Genomic DNA, 12,152 nt, shown 5'->3' with positions numbered 1-12,152 from the left:
TCATAAACATATAAGTCGAGTATGTGAATGATTTTTGAATTAATAAGCATTAGAAAATACAACTAAATTACAAATGCAAATTTTGAAAGCAATAAAGGCTGCATCTCAGATCAGTTTGGGGACAAGGAAAGACTTTATATATAGTTGTACTGGAAAAACAGGAGAGCTGTATAGAAAAATTTAAAAATTGGTTCCTTTTCTTACTGGATACACCAGGATAAATTCCAAACAGATTAAAGATTTTGATGTAAATACCCTAAACCAAAGAAGAATTAGAAGAAAATATATATGAATCCCTTTACAATGGGGGAGTAGAAACAACTTCTCTAAGACTTATTCAAAATACAGAAGAAATAGGAAAACAATAGGTGAATATAATTACATCAAAAAATAATAATAAACTATTGTTGGCAAAAGTCATCATAAATCAAGTAAACAAACAAATGACAAACTGGCATATCTTAATAATACCCCCCAGAGTTAACTTCTGTGCTCCTTTCTTATGATGCAAGTGAATGGAAACTTTAATGCTTTTTATAGTCCCTTCTCCTGTGTGGATATAACTATTTCAGCATTGGAAGGACATATACACAGGGATGCCTCCAACTCCCCTGTCTTTCTTCTGCTGCTTTCCTGGTCTGTTCCTTACCCCGCCCTCATCTCGGGCTGACTGACACCTCTGAGTCAATGCTTCCTGCATTTCCTACCTAAATGGTCATAACGCTGTGTGTGTATCTCTGTGGCTTGTTGACTTAGGCTATCGGAACCGTAAATGTCCTTGGGATTCTAGTATTTCATCATTAAAAAAATACATGTCACTTTCACATTCTAGGCTTTATTCACACTTCCTTTAGTATTAAAATGGTTTTTATTATTTAATTTTAAGCTGAATGTGAAGAAGGACCTTATTTTTTTGCTCCTCACTGTATCCCTAGTGCCTAGGCATCTTCTAAAGCTTTACGAAATAAATACACAGATGAGTAATTTGTGTTCCAGGCTGAAGGGCAGGTTGGGGTCTGTGACAGCATCTTCTTTTTTGGAAATTAAGGTTGAAAGAGCAGCTCCTGTCTGGATAGACCAAATCACATCAAAAAACACAGGACCACAGGATGCCAATCTAAACTTTGCAATCACGGTGAATGTTTCTACTGAAAAGTGGTTTGAGATACACACCACTGAGGTTCGATTTGCCAAAGCAAATCACATGTCACACCTGAGCTTGGGGTGTCAGAGGTCATAGGTCAGGCAGTGAGGAAATGGGAACACCCGTGGAGTCCCCTGCATAGTACAGAAGCACAAGCTGGGTGGACTTCAGGAAACTTCCATGGAAACTTCTAGAAGGCAACGGTCTGGAGGATTTAGTGTCACTCAATTGCAAGTTTCCTCAAAGGTCATTTGTATATAATTTTGTTGATGATGTTGCTTTCTCTAAATCTAAGCATGTTTTGAATGTATTAAAGAAGCTCAGCTTTAAAGAAAATAAGATAAATCTAATGAAATAAGGAACCCTTATGAAATGCAAATATTTTCTTCAGTGTGTGTTATAACAGTTTGGATTCAGCGATGTCCCATCCTGCCTTTAAAAGCACAGTCAAATTCAACTGAAGAGAAGGACAGCAATACGACGGAAAAGACTCGCCATCCCTCAATTCTCACACCATATTCTAATTTAGGCTGGTTCTGGAAAGTCCTCATTTGCAGTCTGCTTCCTAAGAACTCTTATGGGAAGGTCTGCCCCATTTTGCTAAAGAAACTTGGTTTTCAAGCAAAGCACCGGTCTTGGCCCAGATAAATGGAAAGCACTCAATACATATGTTCTGCTCCCTACTATTCACCACGAGGAGAGAGGACAGCAGGGAAAGTGCAGACACAGAAAGAGAACACCTGCTGCAGAGCAGACTGCCAAGTTCATGGCCAGAAGTGTTTGCTGGTGCATTCCGTTTGTCAGAAAGCTGCCTCGCACACCACGCCAGGTAGGTTCCTCGCCTGGGATACGACAGAGAAAATGCAGCTCACGACTAGATAATTTAAAAAATACTTTTATGAAAAGTGAATGAGCACCGAAAATGATTATGAGGTAAGTTTTCCGGTATTGGCAATACACTCCCTAGATATACATGTATACATGTGTGTGTATGTGTGTGTGTACATATATACACATACATATGTGATGCCTTTAAATGCAACGGCAGTACTTCATTAGGCAACATTGGGGTTTATTTAGGAAAAACAGAGTTGAATTTGCCCCTTACCTCGCACTCCCGTAAATGTTTTTGCAATGACACGCGACCGTAGACCCTGGACACCTGGCATATGTGGAACAGGACTGCGAACCCCATCGTGGGGTACGATGTTGGCTACAGAAAATCTAAACATTACACATCACCCCAGTTTCTGCCTTCCTTTACTCAGCACCGTGAGAACAGAGAGGTAAATCTGAAGTTTCTGCCCACAACTTGGGACAACCCAGGCAGGTGGATAAAACATAGTTCACAGCAATTAGAAACCAAGAATACTTGTGAAAGGCTAAATTTTGCATCAAGCACCAATCAAAACTGAGGAAGCAGAGAAATAAGGAGTGCTGTGCATGGCAGACAGCAAATGCCAGTGCAGCAGAAAGATGGAAGATAAAAAAGGTGTTCCCGACAGGGAGAGCCCTGCGCTGAGCTGGAAGGTGAGACGGGTAGGTAACTAAAGTGGGGGTGGGCTGGAAGGGAGGGAGGCCCTAAACCTGGGAGGACAGGATAACAGGGCAAAATATCTGAATGATTAATTGTCCACGGCATCACTTTTTTACTGAGACACCAGGAGACCTCCGACAAGTCATTTGGACTATTTGGTCCTCAGTTTCTCCATCTATGAAATGGGAATCAACCCGTCAGCTGTCTCATAATACATAATTATAAACTAGAATTGTTTTTGTCTAGCACATAAAGTCATTCGTTTTGGGGATCAAAAGTCTCAAGGATACTATAGAAAGTTTCTAGGGTTTAACTCCAGGGGATATTGTAATATTGATAATACTGATAACACAATTACTAATGACACAATTATTGACATTACCAAGCAATACTGCCACCTGGGTCCCTTTCTTCCTGACCTCCACACTATTCCCACTATCACATATCACGTGTATCAACAAGAACAGAGATCTTGAAAAGGTTCATTCTGCCACGGTTTTAAATAACGACTTCATATCACGTAACTTCAAGAAAAGTGAAAGCACAGCGATGGCAGATGGGGACGCAAAAGGCTTTCTAGTTATTCTTCATAACTTGGAATCCAGCAGGTCTTATGCTCCTGGAAATGTGACAGAGCAGGAACCCTGCTACCCCCTATGGAAAACGAATTGTTTTCCTTTTTCTCACATTTATTCTTAGACCATCTGGAGATAGCGAGCTGACAAACGGTTTCCCCTTGCCTGCTGGAACCCTAGACATATGAGAGCCCCAGGAAGCAGACCCTAACACCCCTCCACACCAGGAGCAGATGTGCACTTTAAAAAAACAGATGGTTTTCCCCTGACTGATGTGGCTCAGTGGGTTGAGCATCATCTCACAAAGTGAAAGATCGCCGGGTTGATTCCCAGTCAGGGCACATGCCTGGGTTGCAGACCGGTCCCAGGTTGGGACGTGTGCAAGAGGCAAGTGATTCCTTTTTCTCTCTCATATCGGTGTTTCTCTCTTTCTTCCTCCCTTCCCCTCTCTCTCAATAAATAAATAAATTAATAAAATCTTTAAAAACAGTTGGTTTTCCCCCCATTCTTTCCCCCTATTTTAAGGAACAAATCTGATTAACAGATCTTCCTTGATGGTCTTCATAGTTTTTCTCTCGTCTAAATGTCCAAAGTCTGAGCTGCAAAGGAGGAGGGACCAGGGAGGAAAAGAACTGGGATCAGAAAGAAACAGCCGAATCCCTCTTCATTCTAGAGAAGGAACTTCTCTAGAGCTAATACGGTGCATGTTTTGTCCTAGCAAAATTTCAGAAACTTCCAAATACTTTTCTTCTTCTTGTCTCCATGTTAAGCAGACACACCAAATTCCAACAGGCTTTGGGGAAGAGGAGGCACCAGCCAAACCTTCTCTAAGAAACACCTATTTTGACTGATGCAGTGAGCATTTAAAATTAAATGAGATCTGGTGGGCAACAGAAACAAAAGCCAAAATCGCTTCCTATTTCGTCAGCTACCTTGGCTGCCACATGAACTGCAGTCTTGCAGTTTTGTTCTGCGTGAGGATGTGATTACTCTCTGGCTAGAAAACCAGACCGACCACTCTTCCAATATTTATTCTCAAACAAGCACTACTTCAGTAGGTACAGTTAGAAGCGAAGCGTGGTTAGAAAAAGGGATGGCGGGGGGGCTTGTCAATCCTTCAAATGGCTGATGGGACAAGTCTCCAATCTGTGCAAAATACCAGGTTATCCTTAAAATCCGGAAGTATACCATGTAGTCTCTGTTAGTGCGGCTCTTCCGCTGTAGGTCATTTGCTCACTGGATGTCACACTGAACCTCAGCAGCTGCTCCCATGACCCAAGCCCTCTGTCCTCTCTTCGCCCAGTACTTTATAACCTCACATTGCAGCTCTACACTGGGAAATAAATTTGTGGGACAAACTTTCCGTTGTACACATTTTTAAAATATACTAATTTTATTTAATGAATTAATTTCTTTGAGAGAGAGAGAGGGAGAAAGAGAAATCGAGAGAGAGAAACATCGATTTGTTGTTCTACTCATCTATGCATTCATTGGTTGGTTCTTGTATGTACCCTGACCCGGGATCGAACCCACAACTTTGGCGTATTGGGACGATGCTCTAAACAACTGAGCTACCCAGCCAGGGCCTAACGGTAGAAGAAGAGATCGAGGAAAGGATCAGAGAAGAAGGTATGATGATAAACATGTAAGTGAGTAAAAGAGGTGGAGAGATGTTGAAGTATGTCAGAAATGACACAACTGTCACTGGAGCTGGGGCAGTAGCCACACTCCTCCTTGGTGATGGACTTTGAGGCATCCGGGCCAAGGTTCTCGCCGATCTGTCTCCGGCACAGGCAGCCAGCCTCCTCTGAAGACGGATGTGGTCCTGCCAGGCCAGATGACATTTCACAGCCCCTTCACGCCTTGGCGTGGTGCCAGGGCTGTGAACAACACGCTACAGGTCAGAGGTGAATGGCCGAGAGAAAGTCATCCAATGAGAAACAAGATGTCACAAAGGATATGAACACGAAAAGGGAAACTTGATCTTGAAAAAGTTCAAATAACCCTCAAAGCCAAATAGAATTTCCTCTGAGGCGGATCCAACTTTGACGTCAGCCAAAAGGAGTTTAACTTCAGTTCGGCGGAAGATGTTTGCATTTAACTCAGGAGCGAGAACACACTTTCTGGAAAGACTTAACCCTCGGAAAAACAAATCAGCAGCCAAAGTTTAACTGTGGGTTCTGTAAACAAGAATAGGAATATTCTTCCAGTATTTACCAACATAGCTCCAGATGTCAGGAATAACCCAGAGAAGTGGTATAACATATGTTTGCTGTTTTTCTGACTGATCACCACTTTTACTTTTTATCTCAGTGATATCTACATCACTGTTTCTTTTCTTTTCTTTTTTTTTTTTTAGATTTGCTGATGTGCATTTAATCACCAAAGGACTGAAGATGTCGGGTTTTGATTCTGTAATGTTTCTAGACTGTGTCCATTGAATACAAACAGAAAAGGAAGAAGTCTTGGCAGAACGGGAGAAGGGATACACACCCGATGATCAGATCGATGTAAATATTATTCATAGCACAGAGTCTCGCCCGTGCTCCAGCTGTTTCCACGGCTCGGGCTTCATTGGTCTCCCCCTGTTCTGCCGCGTTGTGGGCTAATGGACCGTCTGCACCGGGGACACTTCACAAACCAGGCCCGATAGCAGAACTGTGCGGACCTGCAGCGCCAGGGACCGGTTATCTTTCAAAATACCTAAACATATTCTTCCCACCTTGTCTACATTAGGATGATCCATTTTGGTCACGAAATGCACTGTAGGTGCTGCCCTTGGGTATTCTTCTGGAAGAAACAGTTCAAGTTTAAAAGCCTCTCCCTCAAAGAGGGAATCCTGGGGGCCAGCGACGACCACACGAAAATAACGGGCATTGCTCTCACCTGGTTCTGCTTTAACGCGGGGAACTGGTTCTGCCAGCAAACGTGGGGTTTCCTTGGTAGTCCCGTGGTGCAGCCTGGCCATCTTGTCAGATCCCAAGTCCAGCCTCCGGTCCAGTCCCCGGCTCTGCTCAGCTCACCTGTTTCTTTTTCATGTTCAAGATTAATCACTACTTCTGCATCTTTAAATAGCCATGAGGATTTGCTCATAAAATAAAATGTATTTTCTCATAATTCTGGGGGCTGGAAGTCCAACATCAAGGTGATGGCTAATTTGATTCCTAGTGAGGGCTCTCTTCCTGGCTTGCAGGTGGCCAGCCATTTGTCCTGTGTCCTCCCATGGCAAAGAGAGAGAAAGGGCTCTGGTCTCTTCTTACAGGACACTAACCTCATCCTGGGGGCCTACCCTCACAAGTTTGCCTAGACCTAAGTACCTCCAAAACGTCCCACCTCCAAACCCAGCAACGTGCTTCACGAGCACATTGGGGATCAGGCCTTTAATAGGCCTATTTAGAGGAGACACAAACGTCTAGTCCATCACCCCCAGAAATGACTGCAAGTCATCCATGTGCTCGACATATACCCCCACTCGCTTCCCACTCCTGCTGGCTGGCCGGTTTCTCCGTGTCAATTCTCTGTCCCTTGCTATGATGGGGTCCCTATCCTTAATAACCCAGGCCCCAAAGCCTGGTGGTTGCAGTCACGTCTGACCTTCTTGTCGGAGTCTGGTGCTGGGTGCCCACCACGGCGCTCTGACCATTGTTGGTTCTGGGTGAACTTTGAAAATGGCATCGCGCCCCCCCCCCCCCCACTTGCTTGCTTGATAGTCTCTGAAGTTGGGCCTCTGTGCTCGTTCCTCGTTCCTGGGCAGGTGGTATCTCTGGACTGAGCACGTCCTCTGGCCCTGCCTCCTCCATGTTCCCACAAGCTGACTACAAGCCTCATGCCCAAGCCCTGAGTAATTCAACGCATCACTAAAGAAATGCGGGCTTGAGAGTTGCTCCATAAAACAAGTCTGGGTCATCCCACAGACTTTGAAGAACACACGTTTGTTAAAGGTTTGTGTGGTCATGATTTCTTTTTTTAAAGCTTTATTTATTAATTTTAGAGAGAGGGGAAGGGAGGGAGAAAGAGAGGGAGCTAAACATCAATGGGTGAGAGAAACACCAATCAGCTGCCTCTCACACACCCCTAACTGGGGACCTGGCCTGCAGCCCAGGTATGTGCCCTGACGGGGATCGAACTGGAGACCTTTCACTTTGCAGGATGATGCCCAACCCACTGATCCACACCAGTCAGGGCAGCCATGGTCTCTTTGGAAGGAGGAAAGAGATCCCCTTGGATGACCTTTTCTAGGGAATTAAGAAGTGGCCAGAGGAACCCCACAAGCAGATCTGAGAAAGCACCTGCTCTGCTTGCCATGAGTTAATGATCCCAGCTCACCAACGATGTGAAGGGGTCCCAGCTCACCAACGATGTGAAGGGAGTAGATGGAAGTGGAAAATGGGGATTCACGGGATGGTGAAGGCAGCGAAAGTCCATGCTGTAATTACTATGGCATCGCGACCAATAAACATTTACTGAGCAGCCACCTACTGTGGGTAAAAAACTGGGATGGTTACATCATCTCATGTTATTGTTTGGGATTAAAAATGTTTTCTCAGTCCATCTACTATCCAGGGCAGGGCAAAAGTAAGTTTACAGTTGTTCTTTTGAAAAATAATGCAAGAATAAATAAATGATAATACAAAAATAAACTCAGTGTTGCATATACTTGCAGCTGTGAATCTACTTTAGTCCCACCCTGTATATACAAGTCCAAAGACTGCAGAGACTCCAGGGAAGGATAGGAGGGAGGAAATAGAGTAACATTAATGGGACACACTGCCATTACCAAGGATGACTGTTAGAAGTCAGTCACTGATTCCTATTGGAAAATTCAAGGAGCAAATTAGCTTCTTATAAGACAGGGTCCCAGTGGAAGCTGCCGAAATAGGGGATTCCTCGGGAAGTCACAGGATAATACAGGCGGGGCCTTCACCCCGTCTCTGTGTGGCCCGTGCCTGTGCTCATAAGCAGAAGGTAAGTCTTTACAAATCTGCCATCCAAAGCTAAAGCTTCAGACCACCAACCTGTCTCTGAAACTCTATCAACCAGACATAAGGGTTTAAGTACAACCACAGAGGAGCAAAGAATCCTAGGACAACTCACCCGGCACAAGCACAGCAGGCTGCTGAGTGTGTGAGGCTGGGCCCCAGGGCTGGACCTCACCCGAGAGCCTCAGCAAAGGAGGGGCGGGGCTGATGGAGGCCACGCTTCTGGGCATTTTCGTCCACTTTTTCCCAATTAGATTTGTGGCACAGAAAACCCAAATGGAAAAACCATAGGGGAAAAGCCACAGGGGTTAAGAAAAAAAAAGACAGAGTTTACAGAAAAATGTGGCCAAGGAAAATGAGACTGAGATACGGACTTCGAATTGCTCGGATTAAAAAAAAATCACACTCTACATGCTGCCAACTTGACATCGTGCCCGTACCATCCCCATGTCAAAGTTTTTGTGACAGATGGCAAGGAGTAAAATGACCCCAAAATGTCAATTCTTGTTCCCTGTAATAAACAGAAGCTTTCGAAAATACACAAAAGCCACTGAGAGCCCATATTCCATAGGAATCCAGCAATAGTACCTTGGAGTTCCTTGGAGTTCTAATTCTTCCATAAAATACACAGGGTTTTTACATAAGATATTGTCTTTAACTTTTTTAGTTGTTTTGGGGGGGGGAAGAAGATGGTACATGCACTCTTGAGAGAATTCTCTGTCTGAGAAGCAACCACTCTTACCAGGCTTGGAATGCCCCAGAATTTATATTTCAACCTAACATAGGGGTATATTCGTGTTTGTGTTGCCCCCTTTCATGCAAATAGGGCAATCTACACCCATATTCTGCACCTTACATTGTCCCTTTAATATACTGAGTGTATTGTTTTGTATTTGTTGTTTCACTTATTCACTCAACAAATATCTATCAAACACCCACTATCTGCAAGGCACTGACCCAGGCCTCTGGACATAATGTCCTTGCTCCAAGGGGGCCTATATTTAGTAAAGAGAATCATATCAAAAAATCAATGTCTTTTTATACACCAATAATGAGTTATCAGAAAGGGACAGTAAGAAAAACAATCCCATTTACAATTATATTTAAGAAATAAAATGCCTGGCTGTGTTGCTCCGTGGTTAGAGCCCCATCTTGTACACCAACAGGCTCCCAGTCGGGGTGTGTATGGGAGACAGCTGGTGGATGTTTCTCTCTCATATCAATGTTTCTCTCTCTCTCCTTCTCTCTCTCCCCCTCTCTCCCCGCCTTTCTCTCTCCCTAAAATCAATAAACATATTCTCAGGAGAGGATTAAAAAGTAATAATAAAACATAGTAAAAATAAAATGCCTAGGAAAAAATTTAACTAGAGAAGTAAAAGACCTTCATGTGGGAAGATCATAAGCTACTGAAGAAAGACACTGAAGGAGACACAAATAAATGGAAGCATATACCACGTTCAAGGAAAGGAAGGATTAGCATTGTTAATATGTCAATACTACCTAAAGCAATCTCCAGATTCAATGCAATTCCTATGAAGATACCAATGGTGTATTTCAGAGAACTAGAACAAATATTCCAAAAATTTATATGAAACCACAAAATACCCCAAACAGCAACAGCAATTTCAAGAAAGAAGGACAAAGTTACAAGAATCACACTACCTGAAATCAAAGTACACTACACAGCCACAGTAATCGAAACAGCATGGTACTGGCCTAAAAACAGATGTATAGATCAATGGAATGGAATGGAGAGCCCAGAAATAACCCCGTTATGGTCAACTAATATTTGACAGGGAGGCACGTGCATACGATGGCCTAAAGAGAGTCTGTTCAGTGAGTGGTGCTGGGAAAGGGAACTGATACGTGCAGAAAACGAAACTAGACCACTTCTTACACCACACCTGAGAACAACCGCGAAATGGATGAAAGATTTAAATGTTAGACTTGAAACCATAAAAATCCTAGAAGAAAACATAGGCAGTAAAATCTTAGGCATTTCTCATAGTCAATATTTTTTCTGACATATCTCCTCAGGCAACAAAACAAAAGAAGAAGTAAACAAATAGGACCACATCAAACTAAAAAGGATTTGCACAGCAAGGGAAACTATTGACAAAATGTAAAGACAACCCACTGAATGGGAGACTATATTTGCCAGTGATACATCTGATAAGGGGTTAATATCCAAAATGTATAAAGAAGTTACATAACTTGACACCCAAAAAACAAACAATCCAACTGAAAAATGAGCAACGGACCTGAATAAATACTTCTCCAAAGTGTTAGAAGAAACATAAATTCAGATCGATAACGGCTAGTATAAAAGTGAGATTTTATAGGCATGATTCCCCCTTTCTCTTTATCAGAGATTTTATCCATTTCTTAAAACATTTCTATACGTGTTTTACTATATTTTAATTTCACTATTGAAACTAAAGTAAACACAATAATTAAATGAGGACATTCATCCAAGTTCTTTTGTAGCAAAAGCTTGAAATCCACAGCAAATTTCAAAATCCCAACTCCAAAGTTCTTCAAATAGATACACTTGCCCTTCTAGAGCAGGGTCACAGGATAGGGCTACTGGGGGTGGTGTGCTTTGGGGAGTGTGGGCCCCTCATAAAGCCAATAAACAGATGCCCACGGCCAAGGATGTCTGGGCAGAGTGTCCACAGACTGGATTGTTAAATGCAAAAAGCAACATGGGAACAGTTGATGGACAGAGACAAACACTAGTAGGTACCTGGGAACGCCAATGAATATGAAGTGTTGAAGCAGGAAAATGAAAGACAGGGGAGAGTGAACTTGGACTATTATAAGCTCAAGCAGAAGAACCTTAGGAGGATTTTGATGTTATTCCCATGTCCACGTTAGCGGGAGGGCATTTAAAGTTGCAGTGAAAGCTAACAACCTGAACTGGACCGTTTCTCTCCAATCCCCTGAGCATCTCTCCGGAGACTCCATCTATCTTGAACCTATTTAATTTCAAGGTTATCCAACTGATTAGTTTTTTAGTCTAGGTCTTCCATCTAACACATTGATTTTACAATCAACGTTATGCTTAATCAGCAACAACGTCAAAGGATGCCTTCTATCCATCATCCCATTTATACTTGCTTGGGGTCTTCTCACCAAATGGGACTGGTCCAGCATCCGTCATGAATCACCTGTACCAACGAGGCTGGCCAATGGGATGAAAATTTAAACCAAGTCCATATTTGCTTATTTTCAGCTTCGTGCTTCCTTTAGCTTATCAAGTGCAGTTCCTTCACAGGAGACCACAGAAAAATGAATGAGAGAGACTATTCTCCTATGTTATGTTGTTGATATGAGCTATTTATAATTTCTAATGCTCTTGACATGATATTCAAGGAGAAACTCAAAGACACCAACACATTCCATTCCCTAAAATTGTCACCACAATATCCCCTTTCTTGACAATTAGTATTTTATCCACCCTAATTAATATAATTACTCACCCCTTTGTTCCATGTGGTTTTATTTTTGAGAAGAGGAGGTTTCCTATCCACTTACTGTCCTCCACGTCTTCCCATTCGTCTTATCCACGTGGCTACAGGTGATCAATTATTAAGCAAACTGCCCTGCAGCTATTAGTAATTTCCAGCCATAACCATTTGTCCTCCACACGTCACCTTCAAACTTCTAAAACCCGTGGACAAATGTCTGTAGGTGCGTATAACCTCCACCTTCTCAGGGACACAATCAAAAAGCCACTTCCTACCTTAAGCCTCTACATCCTTCCCAGACACACCGCGTTGCCACTTCACTTCTAAATACCTTACTGGAGTTTGGATAACAAGCTATAGAAGTCATCCGTTATACATTCCGACTGTCAGGCTTTTTTTCCTTGATGTATGCCATTTTTTTACTCATTTTGCGACACACACGCCCTG

At 42.9% G+C, this 12,152-nt stretch overlaps 2 protein-coding genes across 7 annotated transcripts in view; both read right to left on the bottom strand.

Annotated features, from left to right (window-relative positions):
• PLD5 (phospholipase D family member 5) overlaps positions 1–12,152 on the bottom strand; it is a 215,323-nt gene that overhangs the window by 149,647 nt on the left and 53,524 nt on the right. The window lies entirely within an intron of this gene.
• On the bottom strand, positions 5,680–6,224 carry LOC112318923 (ubiquitin-conjugating enzyme E2 N-like). The gene is given in 2 exon segments (XM_053913034.1): positions 5,680–5,903; positions 5,906–6,224. Coding segments are annotated over 2 exon segments (543 nt in total).

The sequence above is a fragment of the Desmodus rotundus genome, chromosome 10 (assembly GCF_022682495.2).
Source record: "Desmodus rotundus isolate HL8 chromosome 10, HLdesRot8A.1, whole genome shotgun sequence".
Lineage (NCBI taxonomy): Eukaryota > Metazoa > Chordata > Mammalia > Chiroptera > Phyllostomidae > Desmodus > Desmodus rotundus.
The sequence above is the reverse complement of the archived record's forward strand: the minus strand, read 5'-3'. Positions and strand labels throughout refer to the sequence as shown.